Source organism: Phodopus roborovskii, unplaced genomic scaffold (genome assembly GCF_943737965.1).
Source record: "Phodopus roborovskii unplaced genomic scaffold, PHOROB, whole genome shotgun sequence".
Classification (NCBI taxonomy): domain Eukaryota; kingdom Metazoa; phylum Chordata; class Mammalia; order Rodentia; family Cricetidae; genus Phodopus; species Phodopus roborovskii.
The window spans coordinates 10,254,635-10,280,142 of NW_026126482.1; the positions used below are offsets into that span (position 1 = coordinate 10,254,635).

The 25,508-nt window shown below is 45.7% G+C and overlaps 1 protein-coding gene across 2 annotated transcripts in view; it reads left to right on the top strand.

Moving 5' to 3' along the window:
• The window catches only part of Auh (AU RNA binding methylglutaconyl-CoA hydratase), a 93,956-nt gene that overhangs the window by 23,968 nt on the left and 44,480 nt on the right, over positions 1-25,508 (top strand). For both annotated transcript variants that reach the window (XM_051194276.1, XM_051194277.1), the window contains 3 exons: positions 5,846-5,932; positions 15,658-15,750; positions 17,588-17,644. In XM_051194276.1, the coding sequence (XP_051050233.1) occupies positions 5,846-5,932; positions 15,658-15,750; positions 17,588-17,644 (237 nt within the window). The remainder of the gene's footprint in view (positions 1-5,845; positions 5,933-15,657; positions 15,751-17,587; positions 17,645-25,508) is intronic.

The window sequence follows — 25,508 nt, forward strand, 5'->3', positions numbered from 1 at the left end:
GTGACACTGGACACTTCACTGGGGTCCTTATTCTGGTGATTGCCAGTCCTCCACTTTTAGCATCACTTACAGTATTGACATGGCCTGTCAGGTATTTCTTGATGGCTGTATGATTATTTCCCCCAGCAATCAGTTGAAGGGTCCTGCTGTAATAAAACTCCTTCCTGCTGTACTGTGGAATGTTTTTCTCAGCATGAGTCAAATGGAAAGTAAACCTTGCCTCATTTTAGCTAGAAATGGTTTCCATACAAAGAAAACGAAGAAGCGAGACAGTGGGGAGATGAGATAATGAGAAGATGGGAGATGGTCCCCAACAAGATGCATTTTAAAACACAAAGTTACACTTAGTCTCCAAGAGTTACTAGGTCTGTAGTTTCTATATGATGTGGTCAGCTGTATTAATAGTATTGGTGATGGAATTCAATCAGGAAGAACTCTCATTAAAGCTACAGGGAATTAATAACACTTTAGTACATGTTGGCTGGCAAAGAATGTGATGGAGTTATGAGTAAAGATTTCCAAGCATCAAGCCTGATTGTGTCAGCAAATTTTTAAACTGCTATAGTGTGACTATGCTTTGTGGGGAATTTAGGCTGGTGGGGATGCCACTGTGCTGGTGCTGGTGGCCTCTCTAGATTATTGTGTCTTGGCAGGGGAATGCCTCTCTTCCAGAAAGGGTTCATTCTGTAGCATCGAGGGCATCTTTGCTGAGGGCAGGCTCTGAGCAAAGGGGCCTTGCCTGGTCCTTACACTTCCTGCGGGCATAGTGGGCACCATGCTGCAGTTGTCTCTGTTGCTGTTTCTCCCTTTCCCTCTGTTTCTTGATACAGGTAATTGATTGTGGTATCAGCTATTGACAGAGGCTCTGAAAGTTGCTTAGCTGTGATGATGGAGCTTTGTCACTTTCCTTCCTGACATATTTCCTTGATATACTTTGGGGGCTTCCTTGCTATGTGAGTCAACAGCTTAGATGGATGGATGGATAGAATGATAGATAGATGATAGATAGATGGTTGATAGATGATAGATTGTGTGTGTGTGTGTGTGTGTGTGTGTGTGTGTGTGTGTAAACTGGCATGCATTGTGGAAGTTGGTTGTCTCCTTCCATTGGGATCTAGGATTGAACTTGGGTCATCAGGCTTGCTTGACAAGCACTTTTACTCACAAACTAGTAGATTATCTTACTTGTTACAGAACAGTGACCTTTCTTAGTGTGCCTTTTACCCTTTATTTTAGCTGCTCTTTATCCCTATATTTTTTAAGCAATATAAAATAAGATTGGCCATACATGGGAACTGGAGATGAAATTTACTATTGATGAAGACATTATGACATTGTTGATATGACAACACAAGCAAGTTTCAGGACTTCTTAGTTGGGAACGCAGTATAGGGTCTGTGAGTTGCCCTTGAAAAGTCACCACTCACATATGCAAAAGCAAGAACATTTATTTCTTGAGAGAAAATTCCTGCATGCAGGGATTAGCTACACAACAAAATGTAACGACCCTGAGAGAAGCTTGCAAGCTTCTTTTATACATGGCTAGGGAGATTCCAGGGACAGTTAGGTCATCTCCAGCAAACAGGATTTGCTAATCAAGGAACAGTTACATTAGTTTAATTATGATTGGCTGTGGCACCTTTGGACATGTCAGGGCAAGCCTGGACAAGTCCAGACATGTCTTAGGGTGGGAGGTTGCAGGAACCACCCTTTTCTGGTTGGCCATCTCCAGCCCGTGGTCCCTCCAAGAAATGCCAGCGTGGCCACAAGAAACACAGGAAACAGAAACTAAAGCCCAGTCCACTGGACCATCACTCTGAGGCCGGTCATGGTGCCCGCCAAGCCATGAATGGGCCAGCTCCTCAGCCATCCCAGGGCCAGAATGGGGTAGACTGGAATGGCCAAGTGGCAAGCCAGAAGTGGAGCTGGGGGCCTGTGCTAAAGACTGGGCCATGACAAGAGGGAGCTGCTACAGTAACCTAGGGTACTCTGCTTCACTGCAACTTGGTATAGGCTCTGCCACCCCAACCTGCGGCAGTAGCAAAGTTTGAAAAGATGGGTCATGTGGGAACCCTTCTTGCTGTGGGTAAATGCTGTAAAAGGAACCCCCAGGCAGGACTAACTCAATGAGGTGAATTCCCTTCAGGGTGTCTTTAAGAAAGGAAGCAGAATCAGGGATATCACTTCAAGCTGGGGGCCAGCCTGCTCTACACTCTAACTCTCTTTCTCTAAAAAAAAGCCTTGACCATGAGCAGCTGCCATTTTGATGAGTTCACAGCCATCGGTACTCAGCAAGGTCCACAGGTGGGAGGAGTCCACCTTGCTGAAGGTTCAGGTGGTTATGAACAGACATCACCTAAGACAGGCATATTGAGATGCTCTGGGGTCCTGGAATCCTAGTTAGGGGCAGCAATAGAATAAAGGACAGACCCACTAGAGTAAGGCTAATGTCAGATGGGGTCCTAGAAAAAGGGTTAGTTAGAAGACGAGTAGTCTCAGGCTGTCAGCACCCAGGAGGAAGGAGCTGCAATTGTTAGTCTTTGCTGAATTGGTCATTTGTTTTCATTCCTTATGAGTCTTGTCTTTATGAGTAACAGAATGGCCAGTTTCCCATGGGTCCAAGACCTTGGAGTTCAACATGGCCACACCCATTTCAACAGTGCACATTCACTCAGAACATCACTCACTTAGGGTTTCCTCCATTCCCTACCTTGTGATGGGATGCCCTTGCTTCCTCAAGAAACTATTACAGCACCCATAGCTTCTATATGCACCAGGAAATTAAAAACATCCATGCAGTCTGCTTTGTGTGAGAGTCAATCTGCTATAGCGGTCTGGCAAAGAACCCACAGTGTTGCTGAGGTAGAGTAGTGGTTGTTGTCTTTGCCAGCTTCTGTCACTGACAAATCCCGGAGATAGTTGTTTATGAAGAGAGAGGGTTGTTCTGGCCCCGAACTGTGGAAGTTTTCAATCCATGACTGGCCCCGTTGGGCTGGGTAGATGGGCTGGCAGCCGGAGCTTATTGGGTTCCTTCAAGGGTATCCTCCCAGTGACTTAAGGATTTCCTGGGCAGTGAAGCCTTGTCAGTGTATATCTTTGGAAAACTCCATAACCCCCTAAAACTCTTAACCCCCTAAACCACAGCAGTTAGGTAATGTCCATATTAATGGTCAGATTTAATAACCTATTCCATAGTGTTTATGTACTTCAGAACATCATGTCATGCATGATAAGTATGTATAATTTTACCAGGCTAAGATAAATTAGTTAAAACTACAAACAAGAATGTAGTTTAGGGATATAAAGCATGTATAGTGGTTATGTAGGGTTGGTACATTCATCTGTAACACTGTACCATTAGGATGGGTATGTGTATTTGTCATGTGGGGTTGGCGGGTTCATCTAACAGTACACTATTAGGATGGGTGTATGTCCCCTCAGGGCCACCTAGACTATTGTAGTACTTAGGGTTGGGTAGCATGTGCTCAGTCAGGGTTGGTCTTGAACCATTTTTGGATGCCTGATAGATCTTCATAATTAATTTTTCCATGAAGAATTACAATGTAACCAGGAAGAAAAATATTAGCAAGGTCTAAAGATGGTTAAAGTGATTCATACATTTGCTAAAGTAGGAATGGGTGGCCCAGTTCAAATGTAAGGTGTTCCCTGACTCTTTTTGCTGGTTTGTGATTTGTCAGTTGCTGGAGCTTTGCTCATCTCAAGTCTCTGTCATGCAGCTTCCTCAGCCTTCCCAGAACTGGAAGAGACTAGGGGCTGGCTGTGGTTTGTGACTTGGCCAAAGGGAATGCTGTAGCTGCTTTGATCATTATTGAGACCTGTAAGGTGTACGGTTTTTCCGCCTGCCGCCGCTGGTCTTGTCCCGCCGCCACGCCGCCAGCCCCAAATAATACACAGAGACTCTGTATTTGATACAATACTGTTGGCCCGGTTACTTGTTTCTTATCGGCTAGCTCTGCCTTTAATTATTAACCCATTTCTGTTGATCTATGTATTTCTCTTACCAGGGAGCCGGCGGCATACTGTTTTCTTCAGACTCTCCATCTTGACTCCTCCTTACTACTTCCTATTTCCTCCTTGTCTCCTAGTCCCTCCTATCTTCTTTTCCTATTGGCCAACAGTGCTTTATTATTAACCAGTATGAGAAACATATATACATAATGGCATCTCCCATCAGAGACCCCTAGAACTTTCTGTGTTATGTGCAGCAAGGCATTTTGCTCTTTGGAGTCTCAAGTAAATTCCTCCTTTGCACTAGCAGCTTGGGCTAACTGATGTAGGAGGTCAGCTGTCTGTCTGTATTCACTATAGCTTTTCCACTAACCTTAATCATCTCTGGCCTTCTAAAAGCATTCATTTTTTATATTTTGAGTGCTTTACTTGGTTGTGTGTATGTGTACTACAAGCATGCCTGCTGCCCACAGAAGTCAGAAGATGCTTTGAATTCCCTGGAACTGGAGTTGCAGGCAGTTGTGAGTCAGCATATAAATATTGGGACCTAAGTTCTGGGCCCTTTAAAGAGCATTAAGTGCCCTCGACTGCTGAGCCATCTCTCTAGCCTGGTTTTTGTTTTGAAGTTGAGAGATTTGTGTCTCATCTCTTTACTAGGACATTTAGAGGCTCCCATAGAGCTATTAATTGGCCTCATTTCACAACTGCATCTAGATAAGTTCTCTGTGTTACCTGAGCATAATTCATGGTAACACAAAAACTGTTTGGAAGCATCGAAGCTCACTGCCTTTTAAATTTAATTTAGTGTGTGTGCTCCACAAGCATAAGGACTTAAGTTTCGGTCCTTAGCACTCTTGTAAAAGTCTAAGTGAAAAGATGCCTGTGCAGTCCTAGAACTGGGGATGTGGAGACAGGAGGATCCTGAGCTTGTCCTTGCTTTATTGAAGTCCCTTTCATAAGCGTATGTTCTAGGTCTGTTAGCCATTTGTTAGTGCTGTTTAGGTCCTTCCCAGTTTCTCTCTCGCTTTCCTTGTGCTGCACTGTGCAGTATTGCCCATCTCCCTGAGATCTGTCTCAGTGGCATGTGTCCCCCGAGAACTGGGGGGCTGTGAGGCCAGTGTTGAGCTGATTCCAGTTCTCCCATGAGGTGCGTGCCCAGCTCCCCTGAGTACTGTGCATGGTTATAGTCTGTAAGGAGAGAGTGAGCAGCCATGCCAATGCTGTGGACTTTGTTTCATTGGGACAGCTTTTGGTGAAACCATTTTGTTGAACTCAGAGTGAATGACCCTCTGAGGAACTCCTGAGGTTTGTTTTTAACTGTTCCAAACTTAGCATTGTGTGTTAAAGCCATAATTATGAACTCATCACTTGACTTTAGTCCAGCATTTCTCAGGTTGAGTTTATAGTCACCATGGTGTGTGACCATTGTACTTTGCCATTATCACTGCTTTGGCCATGAGTCTAGGGTAGAAATGGGTAAAACTCTAGCATGTCTTCAAGATGCAGGTGCCAGCACCAGTCTGAAGTCATTTGTGATGGGGCTGTTGTGTTTGTGACTTTTTAGTGAATGAACGAGTACTTGGAAGGCTTCTTAGCTTGAGTTTGTGTAAAGCAGCAGTGGTCAGTGGGTGTAACATGGTCGTTTTCCAAGTGCGAAGGGTGCCAAGAGCAAAAAGCTGCAGGATATTGCTGTAGACCATCTGATCAGCATGGAAAAACAGGCTGCCTTTCCCACCAGCGGGCATCACTGGGAAGGACATGTAGCATATAACTTCAGTGGGCCTTCACGTGGCACTAATCCTGAGTAAATGTCTAATTTTTTGCTTTACAATCGTGCTTATGTCATCATCTTATTTGCAGATACAATGTCTTGCAGGTGCTGACCTTAAGGAAAGAGCCAAAATGCATTCCAGTGAAGTCGGTCCTTTTGTCTCCAAGATACGAGCAGTGATCAATGACGTTGGTAAGCACAGTCATGTCCCCTCCATATGCTTAAGGTGGGCTTTATGTCACAATTGTTTCTGTGCTGTGGTCAAATGCACAGTTAGATAATCATGAGCTATGACCATTTCAGCACTTTATGTATTTTACTTAAAAGATATGTGGGATGTGAGGACTTGAGTTTGATCCTCAGAACACACGTGTAAAGCTGGGTGCCCACGTGTATGCCTGTGATCCCAGTGTCAGGAGGCAGGACCCGCGGGCCAGCCTAACCTAGGTGGCAGTCTCCAGCTCAGTCAGAAATTGTGTGGAGATAACTGGGGAAGACACTTTGCCATGATCTCTGGCCTCCACACAGCTGTACACACACCGACACTTGCACAAATTTGTACACTCATGGGCATGCAAACACACACACACATACACACACTCACACTCACACTCTTCCTCTCTTTTTCTCTTCTTTAAATTTTTGACCTGTAGATTATTAACCAAGAGTTAGGCCGGTGATACAGGCCTGTGGAGTGAACATTCAGGGTCTGCATGAGGCAGGAGGATAGAGAATTACAGGTGATGCCAGCTGAGGTTACAGAGTGACAGCCCACCAAACCTCTTTCTCAGAAAAACAAAACCAAAGAAAAAACTAATGACAGAAAGATAAAGAAGATTGCTAGTTATTGCTCTTAAAACCATTTGTCTCAATATAAAATTATACACGTTGACCAATCTGGCAGTATTAGTAAAATTAGCATTGCTGGTATTTTCATCACTTTGCTGTGAATTCAAAAGGACAAAAACTGGTAAATAACTTTAAAAAAAAAAAAATAGGGACCTAAAAACATGACTGGCAAGTTTGATTGAATAAATTCAACCCTAAACCAGAGAGTATATATCATTCTCACAAAATCTTTGTAAAAATATGTTGAGCCAGAACCAAAATGCAGTTAAATTTTCAGAAAATTGATACATGGAGACGTTGTTCTTGGTTCACAGTACAGTTAAGTTAGAAACAAAATAAACAGGTTTAAGGCTCATATACTTAGAAATTGAGGAATTTGGTCTGAGTTACGAGTTAGAGGAGAAACGATGAGGCTTACATGACTGTGTCCAAATTCATGAGACTTGGTGTGAAACACTCGAGGGAATTCTCAACCTTAAGTGTGGTGATATATTGTTTATGATCTAGTAAAGCACTGGGGATCAGTTAGCAAAGCCAGCCACACTAGTTAACTATAGAAACTAGGTAGTGGTGGCGCACGCCTTTCCCAGGAGACAGGCAGATGAATCTGTCTGAGTTCAAGGCTACCCTGACCTACAAAAGAGTGACGAGTAATAGAGCTCGTATCTTTGATCCTAGCACTTAGGATCACTCGCTTTTAATCCCAGCACTAGGGAGATGGATACAGGAGCGATATGGCTGGGCAGAGAAAAGAGTATAAGGAGTAGGAGACAGGAATTCAGAGCTTTTGCCTCTGAGGACTCATGGAGACAGGATTGCCATTTCAGCTGGGTAGCGGTAAGAGCTACTTGCTTGGCTGCTTTGTTTTCTGATCTTCAGCTTGAAGCTTGAACCCCAGTATATCTATCTGTCTCTGGTTCTTTTCTTTTTCATGCTACGGTAAGTCCATCTCAGTGAGAGAAAACCCACTGGTAATAAATAGTCAGGCATTAGCAAAGGTTAAAAAGCCAAGGCAGAAGTTTTAGGAAAGCTGTAGTGAAAGGGCTGGAAGTTAGTGACACACAAAGAGTGACGGGCTAGGTCCAGCCGCTCCCGAGAGTGTGGTGTCTACTAACATCCTGCATATGGACCAGGCTTGACACCGAGACTGCAGAGAATGTGAAGTAATGAGAATATCATGGCAAAACTTGATGCCAATAGATGTGAAAGAGGAAATTGAACCAGCTGTTAAGTTCCATGACCCCTTTCCTCAACCTCTCATCCTCTGCCATGCCACACCCACAGCAGGCTCAGCTTAAATGTCAGGGATTTATACCTCAGATGTCATGGAGATGTTGGGAGGAGTCTTTACCGCCCTGTACCAGCCTTTCCACAGGACAGTACCACTGGAGTCAGGTAATGAACTCACAATAGTGCAGTTTTTATGCCTAAACCCAACAAATGGTGGAAACAAGCTGATGTCTGAGAGTTTGGATAAGACCTGCATATTGAGGGAGAAGATGAAGTTTGGTGTTCCTAGAAATGTAAGGGTGGTTACCATTGGAAAAAGCCAAATTTAATTCATGACATTAGGCAATTAAAAAAAAAAGCATAGTTCACCTTAGTATAGTGAGAAAAACATTTGAGAACTGTCAGTTTGTATTCATGGAAAAGCTTAGGAAATGGGAATAGGTTCTTTCAACCCGAGTCAGTATCTGTTTCTTTCGTGGTAAATTGTTTGAAGCTGTCCCCTGAGCTGAGAAGTAAGCTGGGAGAGACTGTGGCACACTCTGTGAGCATTGTCCAAAGTCCTGCCATTGGGGAAAGGAGGGACAACCAACACAAAGACTGAGAAAGAAAAAGCTGAACACCGAAAGATCAAGTATGAAAAGGGAGAGTTGTGTGGCAAGCTGGCAGGTGCGGAACCTGTATGAAAAACAGTCACTTGTCTCCCCTGTGTCAGCAGGAGGCAAGAGCTGTCATTGTCAGCGCCCAGAAAGATGGCATTGGCTCTAGAAGTGGATGTAGGAGCACAGAAAGCATGCAGTGACAAAGCTGTCTTGTGAGGCACAGGAGTGTGTAGAGTCTGTTGTCCTCAGAGCCAGGGCCCAAGTCCCTAAACAGAAAGGACAAGGAGCCTTGCTGAAGTTACCCTGCAGACCATTCACTGTACACAAGTCAGCTGCTGGGCTGCTTGTTTTGGGCACAGGTGGCCAGACCCCTCCAGGTGGGGCAGCAGATGGGACTTACTGGGGAATGGCAGACGGTTAATATGCTCAGAGAAGAAACTAAAATTTAAGATGGAGTGAGTGAGTCTCTTCAAAAAGGGAAGAAAAGGTGAATCAGTTCTGTCAACATTAAATGTAAGAATGTCAGTTTATTAAGATGTGTACCTGGAGAAGTACTCGAAACAGCTGTCAGAAGATATGTGTGTGAGTGAACACACACACAAGATGGACAGACAGCCTAGAAGCCTGTGAGAGGACACTGGTTTGCAATTTATACCTGCTGGGAGAGGAACAATCAGTTTTCTATAGTGGCGTGTCACTAGGTATATGAACCATACTCCAGGGCAGCCGCTATGCCCAGGAATTGTTAGCCAACACAAAATAAGCTAAGCTCCATGGTCTGTTGATCTGCCTGCCTGCCTGCCTGCCTGCCTGCCTGCCTGCCTGCCTGCCTGGCTATTATTTGTGTGAATGTTTTATTTTGTCATTGTTCTTTGTCTTGCTGTTTTTTTTGTGGGGGCCTAAATGGGGAAAGAGTGGGAGAGTGTGAGCATGAAATTGGGTAGGTGGGGAGGATCTAGGAGTTGAGGGAGAGGAAAACATAATCAGAATATATTGTGTGAAAAAAAGAATTTTAATAAAAATTCCCTCACACTCTAGGACAGTGGTTCTTAACCTCCCTAGTGCTGTGACACTTTAGTACAGTTCCTCATGTTGTGGTGACCCCCACCATAAAATTTATTTTTGTTGCTACTTCTTCATGGTAATTTGCCACTGTTATGAATCGTAATGTAAACATTGTTTTTTCTGATTGCCATAGTGTGTGCTGAGAGTTACTTGGTGAAGAGAAGTTTTGAGTTTGCAGACTGATAGTTTTTTGCTCACCATGTCTTCTGCTTGTGTCTGAGGGCCAAGGAAGAATCATGGCAAGGAAGAGCAAGCCTTTAGGAGTTACGTAGCTTGTTTATGAGTTGCTAGCACCCTGTCCTGTTGAGTGTGCTGGGTGCTATGCACATTATAACTCTAGGCTGTGAACCCTTTGCTTTTTACTTTATTTTCATTTCTTCTGTCTGTCTACCTACCTGTCTATTAATTTAATCTAATCTATTGGCATGGTTTCTCTGTGTATCCCCTGTTGTCCTGGAACTCACTCTGTACATCAGGCTGGCCTCAAATTCACAGAGATCCACCTTCTTCTGCCTCCCATGTGCTGGGATTAAAGGGGTACACCACTACACTCTGCTGTTTAAACCTGAGCCATGGGTTTAACTGTTAACTTCTGCCATTCCAGAATACCACTCCAGAATTTGTCATGGCCAAAAAGGGAATTCACTTCAGTTCTCATGAATTTTTCTGCACTTCTAATCTCATAAGCAACACCTGAGGTTGTGTTGACTGTAGGCTTCGGTAATTTCTCAGCAGATGCCATCATTCCTGCATGGGTGTGGTCGTTGCAGATGTGCTGATTTACTGCACACATCTTTAGACCTTGCATTGTTAGGGTTCTAGAGGTTTTCCTCTGGGCTTGGCTGCAGTATCATATGCGTGCTATTGTCCCCCTGTCCTGTCCCCCCTCCCCTTCTCTGCCTGTGTCTGACTCCTTCCTCTCTTCTGGCTCAGGTTTCTCTGTGTTCTGTCTCTATATACTTTCTGGTTTTGGTTACATTTTTAAAGACATTTTTATTTTGAAATTGTGTGTGTGTGTGTGTGTGTGTGTGTGTGTGTGTGTGCGCGCGCGCGCGCGTGCACATATCAGTGTAGGCACCCTGAGTCCAGAAGAGGGGGCTGGGTCCGCTGGATCTGGAGTTCCAGGCAGTTGTAAGCTACCCAGTATGAGTTCTGGGCACTGACCCGGGGTACTGTGCAAGAGCAGTACGTGCTCTTAACTGCTGAGCCATCTGTCCAGCCCCATGACTTTATATTTTGAAAATAATTAAACCTGGCTTAAGTACTTTTCTGGTTTGCCCCACATGTGGCTAGGACCCCTGTGCCTGCCAGGTCTCTCTGCATGTCATCCCGCAGTGGCATCAGTCTCTCTCTCCTTGTCCTTTGGCTTGTTTTGCCACATTCTTATGAGGTTTATCCCTCCATCTTTCTTGGTAAGACATCAGTTTACTCTCTTACTTTCATGTATAGACCCAGCCTGGACACTGGGCTGTGTGGAGGGAGAGCTGGGCCCTGCCGGGAGGTGGCTGCTAATGGAATGGTTCCTCCAGGGGCGGGGGGGGGGGGGCACTGCTGCTCCCTTCTTCACCACAGCCTTCCAGGGCAGTCTCCCTTTATTTGGATTTTAACCCAGTCTTAGCGTTTAGGTGTCGCAGGAGTTTGCCTGTGACTAAGGGCTAAGGTGGCTGAGACTTCTAGTCTTGGATCTGGTGTCTCCCACCTGAGGGTGGTGGCGCTCTCCTCTGCAGTCCCTGCTGGCATCCAGCTGCGCTCTGTAGCAGTCCTGGGCCAACTCCCAGCCCAGTCCAGCCTGCCAGCCTCCAGGAGAGCCGCAGTGCGCCACCTGTCATCTTTATTAAGGGACTGGCCGCTTTGTTCTGTTCTTGTGGCTTCTTCAGAATTTGGAGGGAAGGGAGAAAGCACTGTGAGTCAATGTAAAGTTTTAGCTGGATCTAGGAATAATTAGGAATTTATTGTGGTTTGTTAATAGAGATTTTGTTTCCGTGCTTCATTTTGGTATTCAGACTTTTCATCACGCCGAGTGTGGACCTTTCTGTTAAAGTAACAACTTTTCTGTTTTGCATAGCAGTACTAGATTTCTAGCTGTTTACAGTTACATTTTATTATTTATTTTGTGAAAGTCAGGGTGTTAGCTCTCTGCTTCCACCACATGGGTTCCAGGAGTGGAACCTCAGCTGTCAGCATTGGTTACAAGCGCTGAGCCAGTGAGCCATCTTGCTGACACCGAATACTAGTCCTTAAGCCGAACCAAGTGTAAAAGACACCCAGCCCACACTAGCCTTCTCCTTTAATCAGATCATTTGCTTTTCTAGAGGGTTACAATTAACCTCTGCCTGAGGAGCAGAGAGGAGCCTCACCACCTCCAGTCCTGCACTCACCCCAGCCCCACTGGACCTGGCTATGCTGCGGGCTGTGAGGGACACCACAGGGCCTGCCATGCTTCCCCTTCTCAAAATAGATCACCTCTCTAATTATTGCTTTAATTATATTTTTAGGAGCATTTCAAAGGATTATTATCTTCCTTGTCATACCTGGCTCACTTCCTGGAATGAAACTCAAAATAGTATCTGATCCCACTGTTGCGTAACACACTGAGTCATGGTTTCTTGCTGGAGCTGTGGCCCTGGCATTTCGTTTCCTGCCTCAAGTCCTTTGTAGGCATGCACACTGCCCTCTGCGTCTTCCCTCAGGCCTCTGTGCGGAGAGCCTGCCTTTCCAAGAGTGTGTAGCCTTAGAATTATAGTATTGTAAAATATTGAATGGATTAAGCTATGCTAATTAAATAATATTTTAGTAGGAAACATTTTATAGCCAGCCTTCTACCACATGAATTTATGTTAACTTTTGAAAGTTTCAGGAGGGATGTGGACACAGTTATTCTTCTTCGTGTCCTCTTTGGGTTTCAATTTATTGCCATTCTGTATTTCTTAAAAGTTGTAATGCTAAATTTCTTGTATTCCCTTTGGAAAATTTAATTCCTCAAATTTTAAATGCCAGATTTAAAAATAGTTTTTATTGATTCTACAGTGCATGGTCCTAATAGGAAAGTGTTAATAGTTGTACCACCTGACTTAGGTCCTATGTCTGAGGCCAACCTCTTCACTCTGCCTCTTAAGCCGGACTCCTGGGCAGCCTGTCATCATGTCTTGCTGATATAGTCAGTGTCTTACACCATTTCTTACATTGTGTGATTGGGGACTGTACTTACTAAGCAACATCATGTCACATCTGTCTATTACTGTGTGAGATGCTCTGGCTGTGTAGATAGGCTACCTCAGCCTGAGATCAGGGCCAGCAGCACCACATTGCCTGTAACTCCAGCTACAGGGGGCTCAGACACCTCTGGCCTCTGCAGGCAACTGTACTCATGTGCCCATAGCTACACACACACATAATAAAAATAAAGCTAAAAAAATTATATGCATGTATGAACTTGTCTGCTAAAAAAGAGAAAGAAAAGAGTGTTCACTAGTGGAAAGGTTTGTAAGTTATAGCAGAACAGACTTCATTGTTAGTTTCTTGTAAAAAATGACTCCTTCCTAGAAATCATATGAAAGAAAATGTTTTCTTCAGACCGGGAAAGAGAAGTAAGGCTGGCTCCTTCACAGTGAACCGAATGGACTGGTGAAGGCCCCAGCGTCACCTCCCACCCCCAACAGAGGCTCCCTTCCTGGCTCTTCTAAAGTCTGCTAGCTCCTGAAGGTCACCGAGTCCCACTCATTCCCGTGTGTGGGACTGGCGCCACTTGCTCTGCAGTCTCTGAAAGGGTTTGGAGGAAGGCCGTGCTTCCTGTGCACTGTGAGAACTGAGCGAGGGGAGGCGTGTCCTTGAAGGACAGGGCAGGCTCACTTTGCTGTCCAGCACACTCTGTGGGGAATATCAGACAGACTTGTCACTGTCTTCAACAAGGGATGGGTTCATAGTACAAGTGTACTAATGAATTTCACCTGAAAGGAAAACGTGATGACGAGGGCCGGTTAAATTAAGTCCCTAAGGTGATGCTCTTCCAAGTGAAATAGGTAGTTGTGAGCCATCTAATGGGGGAATGGGGGTTCTGGGAATCAGACTCAGGTGCTCTTAACTGTGGAGTCATCTCTCAAGCCACCATATAATGGTCAAATCCACCCTCATTTCCTTCCTTTCAACTCCTTCCCTGTTGCCTATAACACGAAAGCTAAAAGACCCAGAGACAGTTCAAGTCAGAAGAGCAAAGCAGTCAGCCACCCGCTCCCACCTCTACCTCAGGCTGAAAGGGCTGATCCACGAGCTCTCCCAAGCCTCAGACTGTAACCTCTCCTCAGCGTGGCTGGAGAATCCTGAGACTTCAGTGTCTTCCTGTCCTCAGTGTGGCTGGAGAATGAATGTCTGACACTGACTCCTGAAGAGCCTGCTCCTATCTTTTATACCCTCTAGTGTTGGGATTAAAGGTGTGTGATCCCAGGTGCTGAGATCATCTTTGTGTGAGCTGTTTCTCTTTAGGGCTGGATCAATCTTGTGTATCCCTGGGTAGGTAGCCTTGGACTCACAGAAATCTGAGTTTTAGGATTGTAGGTGTGTACCACCATCTCCTAGCTTCTGGCTGCTGGGATTAAAAGTGTGTGCCTGGCTTCTATGGTTTGTGGCTGACTTTGCTTTCTGAATCCTCAGGCAAGCTTTAATAAAGCATAAATAATTTATCACCACAATTCCCTCTCTTTTCCTCTGTTTCGTGTGTTCTCCCCACCCCCTCTTGGTGCTGTCCAAATGTGCATGGGTAGGGTCACCTTCGGGAACAGGCCTTTCAGGGTTATATCCCTGAAGAAAACTGACCCTCCCTCCCACAGGCAGTCATCAGTTGGTAGAGGTGGGACCTCTTCCCTCTCCGTGCTTGGAATTTGGCTAAAGGTGGGAGTTCTCCTCCTGTCTGTACTGGGACTTGGCTAGATCTTGTGCAGTTCATGTGTGCAGTGGTCCTGTCATGTCCAGTGAATGTTTTGTTGCAGACATCCACGTCCCCTGGCTTTTATAGTCTTTCTGACCCTTCTTCCACAGTGCTTCCTGAACTTTGAGGGAATGCTATAGATGTTTCTGTTGGAGTCTTATTCTCTATACATTGACCAATTGTGGGTCTCTATTAATCTTCATCTGCTGCAAAAAGAAGGTCCTCTGATGAAGGCTGAGAGATGGGCTAACTTCTGGGTATAAAGATAAGAATGTAAGGGACAGCTTTTTATGATGTCCATTTAACAAATTAACAGTATTAGCTGCTCCCCTATGGCCTATGATCTAGCCAGTCATAAGTTTTGGATCTGGTTAGCAAAACCTGGCCTTTATTCTCTCTTGCCGAGCAGGCTTCATCCAATCAGGGTATTATTTACTGCAACAGCATTCATGGCACTATTGCACTAGTGGGCCTGTCTTCCCAGGCTGGTTGTTATTGGGGCTCACAGATTTAATTAACCCTGGGGAAGATTGTTGGTATGTGTGTTTACATCAGAATACCCACAGAGGTCCGTTTTCCTTTCAGGGAAAGGGGGAATAATGGAAGAGTTAAATAGGTGGGAGTTGGGGGTAGTAGGGGAGGGGTAACAGAGCACCTTTGAAAATGCCATAAGGAAACATGCTACTGTAGAAACTTCTAGAAATACTCTCCTGTAAGTTCTGTGAATGCTGCCTCTCCTCATGTCTACTTCTGGTCAGGATCACAGAGGCAGAAGGGACTGTGGATGGACCCTTTGTGCCACCCTTCCCTGGTGGTGGTACCCGGCCTGCACCCTGTAGCCCTCTGCACTGTGTGCTTCTTTGAGCAGATGCCACGTCTCCAGGTAGCTTTCTGAGCACCAAGCCATCAAGGGTCAGGAGTTCCAAAGTGCTGCATGAACTACCCCAACTTTAACTCTTATGAACTAAACACCTTGTGAAAGACTAGGTTCTCAGATTATGAAGTTACAGAATTCAATAAAATAACCTTGAGGGTAATTCAGGGGATAGGATGGTTCAGAAGTGTTCCCCATCTATAGATGGGCTGTCTAGACTCATTACATAAAAGTTTTAAAGAACATTGAAGATGCTTGTGTTTTAGTGAAGACGATAGAGGCATAAAGTCTGCATATGACACCCTGCTTAAGAATATGTTCTGAGTGAACCCAGTTAAAGCTGTGGCTTTGAGTGAAGGATAAACTCTCTCTGTTTCAGCTAACCTCCCTGTGCCCACGATCGCAGCCATAGACGGACTTGCCCTAGGAGGTGGTCTGGAGCTGGCTCTAGCATGTGACATTCGAGTAGCAGGTGAGAATTTATCCTGCTAATATAAGTTTTAAAAGGAGCTCAGGTTAAAGAATTATAAAATGGTGTGATTTGCATGAAAATCAGTGAATTTGGAGAGTCATGTGTTTGTTGAAGTAAGCCCAACTCAGAAAGACCGTCAATTTCTCTTACATGTGGAACCTAGACAAAAGCAAGAAGGCATGAAAAGGAGATTTGGGGATGAGGAATGGGGGTGAGCGGGATGAAGAAGAGCAGTGAGGGAGGAGCAAATAGGATCTAAGTACATTAAGGACACCATGAGAGTCTTGTAATGAAACCTATTTTGTATGATGAATATGCTAGCGAAGCCTGGGGTCTGGGAGGATAAACCCTGGGCTTGACCCTTGGTGCATACACACGGTGGCAGTGGTGAGCGCTGCACACCGCTTAGGCCCAAATATTTTTAAGCTCTGCTTCCTGTTCAGCAGGACATTATAAATTCGCCCCTGGAGCCTCATGTTTGCAACTCCTATGTAGGAAAACTGGTTTTTTTTTTTTGTAGCCTAGCATTTGAAATTCCTACTCAGGAAGCTCTTTTACCATCCATTGTTCAGCCTTTGTGAAAAGAGACACCTGAGTTTGAGTCAAACATCTGATTTGGGATCCTAGGGCTTCTATTTAAAAGACTAATTTCCTTCCGTTTCAAATAGAGCTCATGACCGTAGCTGTGCATCTGGCCCATGGAGTCAGTAGACTTGTTTGGTCCAGCACTTAATGACTTTATTCCCATAGTGACGACTTCATTCCCTTCAGGTTCCCTCTTTTTCCCTGATCCTGAGCATGTGTTGAGAGAATTGTGAAACGAGTTGGTACTAGCCACTTGCTGGATGCTGACCAGGGACCCCTCCCTCTGCTGCCCGCAAGTCTGTGAGGTTCTGTGGGGGAGGCAGGAGCAGAGAGGAGGGAGTGGGGGAGGGAGCTGGGATCCGAGGCCAGGCTGAGGCAGCACAGCCCATGCTTTTGTCCTGCACCCAGCAGGTGTGCACTCTGTGTGAGTTTTGTTCTGGGCAGCAGAGGGTCACCCAGTCCCACTCTCCTTCATGCTGTCTCTCCTGTTGTCACTGCATGCAACCTCTGTGAGTTCAGTTCGCCTTTTCCTGACTTCATGTGGTCACACAGGTTTTGGGGCACGAGGGTGAGGTGCTGCTTTCTGGGTCCCCAAGTTCTTGTGATGATTCCTTCCTGGTGCTGGGGTCAGGTGGGTTTTCAGTTGAGGAGTCAACTGAGTGTGCAGCCCACTCATACAGGCAACAAACGGGGGGGGGGGGGGCAAGGTTGCGGGAAGTAGCCCAAGGGACAGTCAGGCTGTGGAGCCTTTAGTGAGAAAGTAACTGGACACTTGGCCTTGAACTTTTTTTCTTTTTCCTTATAGCAGATAGAGTTGCTTGGTCTGGGGATTGTATATGCAGCCAAGGAATCTGTACTTGTCAGGAGGTCTCTCCCTTGATCCTGACTCGTTAACAGGATCAGGCCTAAATAAGTTGATAACATCACATCCAAAGATGGAGTTAACACTCTGATCTTTGATCACTGCCAAGAAATTTTGAAAAGAAAATGTCATGTATTCTCCTGGGGGGTTGGGTTAGGGTAGAGGGTCGTTTAGCATGATTATGTGTTTTCATAAAAAAAAAAAAACAAAAACAAAACAAAACAAAAACAAAAAAAAACAAAAAAACTTTTGAAATAATTTCTTAAAAAATCGTGGCATCAATTTAATCAATGAACAATGTTTTGAGAGAATCTTACTTTACTTTTTCAAGTTGTCATATTACATACGGTTGATACGCTTTGCCATTTAATTCTCCTTATTTCTTTTTAGCTTCCTCTGCAAAAATGGGCCTGGTTGAAACAAAGCTGGCAATCATTCCTGGTGGAGGTATGAGTTCTTCTCGCCTGTCTGTCGGTGTCCCTGACTTGTCCCAGGTTCGGGGTGCAGTGGGGGAAGAGGCAGATGCTGTGTGGCTGAGCGCTCAGCAGAGCCCCACCCAGCATCCATGCTTGGCCTGTATGGGTCGCGATCCGGGATCAGCCTGCACTTGCTTGCTTTCTGTGCCCTCTTACAGTCTGTGTGGGTATCACTGCTTGAATGGTCTCCTTACAGAATCACAGATGGCTTGGAACTTCTCTGTGCGCCTTTGAACACTCACCCCAGAGTGTCATATACGGTAAACAGGAAATGGTGTTTCTTTTGCTCAGCTTTGTTTCTCTGTGACACAGAGGAAGGGTCGGTTTGGGCTCACAGTTTCAGACGATTCAGTTCACTTTCGTTGTTCTGTTTTTTTCCCACCTGTGTTGGAGCTAAGCATGGTGACCAAAACTCACGCCGTGGTGAGGAACGAAAGGGGGTGTTGAAGAGGGAGGGACAGAGGGACCTGGTCCCTCTCAGTGTCTATATCTAGGTGGCCCCTCCTCCTACCTCCTCCTTGTAGTGCCTCTCAGGGGCCAAGGTTCTTGGACGTTGTGGGACATTTTGGGTTTAAACTCCCCTAGGTTTTTGAGCTCCTGCATGTGCACAGTGGGGTGACAGCTGGTGTTGGAGGGAGCTGCACTGCAGAGCTGTGTGTGTCAGTTCTCGGGTGTGTGGGGTGGGGCCCTTTCCTTTTTAAAGTCACTTCAGAATGCACTGTGCCCACATTGATACTGAAACACCGTACCCATCCTCCCCCCCATATCTGAGTGCTTTGCTGTGGTGATTCAGAGAGTCTGTACACATTTGCATTTTATGATGTCATTCATCAAGGAGGGTGTCATTTAAGGACGGATGCATTACACTATAGTACCCTCCTTTGTCAATGTTCACATATAAGGACAGCTTATTAGCATGTGAACGAAGCGACTAGATTTCAGATGTGTTTATATCAGTAGGTCCTCTGCCTGCCCAAGCTCACTTGCAGAGAGTGAGATCTGAGGATGGGGAAGTTGGAGTCTTTCCAGATCAGTCACTGCACCAGAGCCTGTTCATCCCTGAGAACAGTATTCCTGCAGCCTGTGTGCCTGCCTGCTCACACATGCGGCCAGTGTGCCCGTCTGCTTACATGTTCTGCCATCATGCCCCCCTTCGTACATGTGTGGCCAGCGTGCCCACCTGCTTACATGTGCCTGGTTTATGTGCTTGCCTTTCTTACAGTGAACAGCAGGAAAAGGAATCATAAGAGAGTGAGTCTGTCTGTAAAGAGCTATCCGATAATACATGAAATAAAACTGAATTAAGAAAATGTGATCTGATGTCTCTGACTTCTCTTTTCATGGTGCTGGAGACAAACTTGGTGTCCAGAGCATGGCTGGGAGAGAGTGAGGACTGGCTGTGAATTAGGATGTGACTGATACTAGATGGCTAGTGTGTGACTGCTGTGTGTCCACCCCCCCCCCCCCCAGTGTGTCAGCCTGGAACTGCAAATGTGACCTCATCACATGGAAATGAAAGGTCTGGAAATGAAAACACAGATATGTGAGTGAGCTCTACATCCAGTGAGTGATGCAGAGTGCTTGCAAGGAGCACAGAAGGAAGTCCCACAAAGACAGTGGTGTTAACACCCTTGAGCCGAGGGTGGCGGGCTCCAGAAGCTGAGGCAGAGCAGGGAATTGATTGTCCCCAACCCTGAGCAGCACTGTCCACTTTCTTTCCAATGCCCTCCTCCACCCCTCCTCCCTCCTCCCTCCTCCATCCCTCCTCTCTCTCCTCCCTTTTCTTGTCATGGTCTTGTGTGTCTTAATTTATGTCTTGTCTTTCAGTGAGCTATTTGTGTCCCTGACAGGCTGGCCTCAAATCCATGACAGATGCCTGCCTCAGCCTCCCAAGTGCTGGTCACAGGTGTGAGCCACCATGCCCAGCTGAGCTTGGTGCACATTTCATAAATCCATTTCAGAACTATGAGGGAACACTTTTTTTTTTGTTTTTGTTTTTGATTTGTTTTAGCACTGTTTGTGATAATTTTTCCTAGCAGTCCCAGGAGACTGGCGGTGATCCCCAGTAATGTATAAGGACCATGTTTGATGGGCCAGTAGCTGGCAGATGACCCTGGTGGTGGGGGATGCTGATTTGGGCATTGCCTATATCTTGAACATGAAGCGCTTTGTGAGCACAGTATGAGGTGGGATCGCTGTGTGAGTGTGACTCCTTATGGACTGGCTACACTGACAGTTCAGAGCCGAGGAGACAGTGTGTGATGCCTATTGCCTCCTCACACACTGCCTGCACTTAGCTGGAGACTGAGACATTAGACTCTCTAGTACACTAAGTTCTTTCAGGGAGGGGGGCGCAGCCTGTCACAGTGGCCCCACTGATCAGAATCTGCTTTTGTAGATTTTGTTGAATTTGGACTATGTTTTCTCAGAATTAGTTTTCTAACTTTTTTGATGTTTTTATTTTTCTGAGACAGGGTTTCTCCATAGCCCAGGCTGTCCTGGAACTACCTTTGTAGACCAGGCTGGCCTCAAACTCACAGAGCTTCGCCTGCCTCTGCCTCCCGAGTGCTGGGACTAAAGGCGTATGCCAAACCTCTTGGCTAGTTTTCTAACTTTTACTACATACATTCATAATAAAAACTAGAGTGCACTGGCATGTGCCCCATCTCCCTGAAATAGACGGAGGTCTGCTGTTTTATTTTGTAATTAAGTCTGAGGATTGTTTTTCATCCGTTCCTTCACCTCCCAGCGTGCTACAAGGGTGCAGTTTCACATTGAATGGGGTTTGTTTCTTCTTGATTCACCAAGACCTTGAGCATGGCCCAGGTGAATTACTGTTTTGGCTCTTAAAACAGGCACTTTCTGGTTTAAGCTGCGGAACAGTTCATTTCAAATAAAACTTGTCTTACTAAGAGGGCCAGTCTGAAAGCTTGTGAGGGAATTGTCTCCTGCCGTTCTATCAGTTCTTGTTTCTCCTCTCCACTTTCTTTCTCATGGAGAGATTGTTTAAAACACCCTGGGGCCCTTGGGATGGTTCCTCCTGTAAAAGCCCTTGCTGTACAAAATTGACTCCTGAACTGGATCCCAAAGTAGATGGAGAGTAACCTCTGTCCCCTGGATGTGTGTGTGCACACATCACTGGTAGATAAAATACATTTTCTGGTTCTAAATTGGTGAATTTTGCTGCATTTGAGAGGTTCTGAGATACCTGCTTTTATGATTATTCTGTTAGCTGTTAAAACTGTGTACATTTTTTTTTTCTCTTACTTAGTGGCTAAAAGGTTTCCCTGGCCTCCACAAAAAGTGTGTCCAGTGCGTGGGTCTCCCGGAAAGACCTGGCTTCAGTGTCTTTTCCAGACAAGCGCTACCAGAGACCAAAGGGACAGTCCATCTGTGTGGGAGTCTGGGGACATCACTATGGGAAAAGTAAATGTCTCATCACTTTCCTTTTTAATGCTTTGCAGGAAGTGAATGTCTTTGAGCAAATATGTGAGGTGCATCTGGTGTAGAAGTGTGTCTGATAGGTGGTGAGATACGCTTCTCTCAGTTCCTGTAGGCCCACAATTCTGTGTAGACCAGCACTTGGAAGTTTGTCCAAGTGAAACTGTGCTTCCCGTTTGGATATTTGTATATTGGGTGGAGTCGGGAGAATTAGCTTCTGCTCTTGCTGCCATTTGATCCCGCCTGACTTTTCAGTGAACGCTCACTCACTCGCTAGCATACGTGGCTGATCACACTAGCATTTGGTTGAGCTTCAGCCTAAAAAGCAGTATGATCCTTTCTAACATTTTATAAATAAAAGGTTCAACCATAAAATGATTGTTCCTGAGAGACCATGATATTCCTAATGAACCACTCCTATCATGTAATTTAGATTAGAATTCTTGAGCGTAGTTTTTATTGTGATTATTGTTTGATGTTATATTACTGTTGTAAGTATATAATTTAATGGAAGGTGAAAGGAATGTGAATGCATGCTAGAGTAAGTTGACCCCTGTAGTCTTGTTGGGTCAGATGCATTCCAGAGATAGAATACACTGTCAGGTACCCACGCTAGTCCAGGAAGTTAGAAAGGTGGTGAGCTCCTCATCTCTGTCCCCTCTGAACATTTGACTCTCTCTTCCTCTATCCAGCCTTTCAGAGAACATCTGGAAGTGCCGTCCATGCTGTAGGCAAGCCTTGATGATCACCCATGCTGGTGCACTGTCACCTGCTGGGCTGCGGGTTTATTCTTGTGTTGCCAGCATCCTCACAAAAGCCCTTTCTGGTCCAGGATGCAGACCAGATAACGAAATTCTCCAGTGTATTACATATTTGCAAAAACGGGTTTGCCGGTCCTTTCCTGTGTGTCCTGGTGACCTTGGCAGTGCCTGACAATGATCTTACAGGATCTCTCAGTTAGTTCAGTTTGTGTGATGCTTACTCCAGAGTAAGTTGAACTCTTTCAGCGTTGGTAAGAACAGCTACACGGGGATGGTGGGCTCTTCCTAAGGTGTCTAGGTGTCTGGTTATTGTCAATGGTACTTTTTTTTTTTTTTGTTATTTAGCATGGTCAATAAGATGTTTTCCTATTGTCTTAGTTAGGGTTTCTATTGGAGTGATAAAGACTGTCCAAAAGCAACTTAGGGAGAAAAGAGTTATAAGTCTGTCATAGAGAAATCAGGGCTGGAGCAGAAACCACAGAAGAACAATGCTGACTGGCTTGCTCTCTGTCCCTTACTCAGCCTGCTTTCCTATAGCACCCAGGACCAAGGGTGATGCCACTCATAGTGGGCCAGGCCCTCCCACATCAGTCAAGAAAATGCACCGGCTTGCTCAGAGGCCAGTCTGGTGGGAGTGCTTTCTCATCTGAGGTTCTCTCTCCCCAGATGACTCTAGCCTGTCTTGTTGTTGTCTTTGTTGTTTTTCCCTAAGACAGGCAGATTTTTCTCTGCGAAGCCCGTTCTGTCGACCAGGCTAGCCTCGAACTCAGAGATCTCTGACTGCTGGGATCAAAGGCATGCACTGCCACCACCACAACTCCATCTCAGGCTGATGTAAAACTCATCAGCCCGTTCTTTTGTGAGATTGTCACTTCCCCTTAAAAACTGCACATATTTATGTTCTATAATACGGATGTTTTGATGTCTGCATAGATGTTGTATGACTAAGAAAAGCTTACAGCATTTACATCATCTTGCTGTCCTCCCTTTCCCCTTGTCCTTATCCCATGTCTCTCCCCTCCCTGGCACCTTCCCCCCCATGACAACATTGAAGTCTATCCCCCTGTCAACTTTTAAGGCTTTATGTGTTATTAATAGCTTTTATCTCCAGTACCTCCTTTTGTCTCTAGTATCTTGCTGGCCCAGAGCTTACTGTTTAGCCTGTGCTGGCCTCAAACTCCTGATCGCCCCCCTTAGCCTCCTAGTGCTGGGCCTGAAGGGTGAGCTGCCACATCTGACTCAGCTCACACCCTGGTTTCAGTTGGCATTCCCACTTGCTTGAGTTTAGGATGGAAAGCCTTGCTGCAAGTACTGAAAGGTGACCATGTGTTGTAGTTGGTGCATGGTCACACGACAGTGTTTGTCTAGTCTACCTTTGGAGAGCTTTGTCACCTGGTGAAAGTATTGACTAACTGGGTGTTACTTGGAATTCTCTCAGCAAACGGATGGGGGTGAGGCCATACTGTAATACTCATTTCCACAGAGCCAGAAAAAGAACCGCTCCCAGTTCTGTTCTTTCTGCTGTCCAGCATGAGCTCCAGGGCCTCTGGGTTGCTGTGTACTTGGCACATTTTCCAGGAACTCCTATGTTAAGGCGTGTCTGTGAGGTAATGACTGACATTTAAATCCTGTGAATGTGTTTTGTTGCTGACACAGTTCTGATTTTGGAAGCTCTGTTTATAAGCTTTGTTGAAATTCCCTTAGAATTTACATCAGAATCTCAGCTTATCTTAGAGCATCCTCAGCCATGAGTCATCTTCATTCTGGGAGCCTGAGCTTGATTTTCATAAATAGCAAGAGGTCTGTCTGTGCCAAAAGCAATGGATAAGGTCATTCAGGAAGAGGAAGGAGAGCTGTGTAGCAGCAAAGTAAGACCCAAGAGGCTTAGTAACAGTCGGCCTTTCCTGAGCTGTAAAAGGTGGGCGGCCTTGCAGGCCTCTCCTGTGTTATGAAGGGTAGGCAACTTAGTTAGGGTTTCTATTGCTATGAAGAGACACCATGACCACAACGACTCTTAAAAGGAAACATTTAATTGAGGGGGCGGGCTAACAGTTTCCGAGGTTCAGTCCATTGTCGTCATGGTGGGGAGCATGGTGACCTGTAGGCAGATGTGGTACTGGAGGAGAAGTTTAGAGTCCTACATCTTGCCGGCAGCAGGAAATGGACTGGCTCATTTGGTGATATCCTGAGCATAGGAAAACTCAAAGTCTGCTCCCACAATGACACACTTCCTCCAACAAAGTGATATTCCCTATGAGATTGTGGGGGCCAATTACATTCAAATTACCATAGCCATCTTGCAGGCCTTTCCCATGTAGTGAAGGGTCAGCAGTGTTGCAGACCTAGTGCTGGTGTGCTGTGTGTGTGTGTGTGTGTGTGTGTGTGTGTGTGTGTGTGTGCCTTTCTGAAGACTAGTATAGAGGGGTCTACATGTGTCCTCTGGGGTCACTTCCTCAGTACTGGGGCTGGGGGGAGGGGATGTGGTTCCTGACTTCCTGCTGTGCTCAGGGATGCTGTGGAGGAAACTTCTCTTCTGTGGGACTTCTTGTTGCTTTGGAATGCATTTTCTGATAGCAAGTAGTGAAGCGTACACATGTGCCCGCATGTCTGACTGCCCGATTGTGATAAAACTTGCAACCAAACAGAAAAGATGAAATGTAAAACCAGCAGTTTAATGAAGAGTCAGTTGGTAGTAGTTGACTAGGCCAATATGGCTCCCTGGCCTCTTCACCTCATTGCACTCGCTGCATGTGCTGAGCATATTTGTTCTCGTCATTAACAGCTCTTGGGTCCTGCAGTGTTGGCTGTACCCATGAAGGAACCAGCTAGAATCACTGAGAACCTTCCTTTCCAGCCCAGGGGCTGTTGGCAGGGCACAGTGGGAGCCTGTCCCACTAGAAAGTACCCAAGGGACAGGGTCTGCGGAGGGTGCAGCTTTGCAAAGAGCAGAGTCCTTCCTCACTGCTCACTGAGAGGGTCCCACAGGAGTTAGACTTACAGCTTAGAAGATCTGAAGAATGTTTTAGACAAAGACAGGGCCCAACAAGAAAGCTGAGGTGGGAAAGTGTTTGCAGCCACAGCAAGATGCACAGCAGGGTGAGGCCATCAAGGGATTTGTCATGGCACAAGGACTTCAGTTTCAGCCCAAAGAGAAGGGGCAGGAGAACCAGCAGTTTTAGAGGCTTCTTGTCAGTGTACTGAAAGTAGAGAACAGTAGGCCCAGGCTAGAAGCAGTAATCCAGAGCCTGTGGCCTCCTTAGGTATGGCATGGCCTTGGACTGGGATGGTTTTGCTGAATTAGGACTGTTGTCAGATTCTGGGCATATTTTAAAGACAAGTCTAGGAAAATCCCCTGGGGTTGGATGGGGCTAGAATTGAGAAAGGTGTGTGGCTAACAAGCCAGGGGTTTGGGGAAAAAAATTGGCTTCTCCTGAGATATAGATTATTAGAAAACAATTCTGTTCTGGATACTATTGTTTGGTTAAAAATGGTTATTAAATATCTAAATGCTGTCTTAATCAAATGTCTGCTTGGTTGCACAAATGCCAAGAATAGGGGCACAGTCTGGGTTGGAAGTAAACATAGGGGATTTGTTGATTTCCAAACAATCTTCTAAAGGAACCTGAGCTCAGA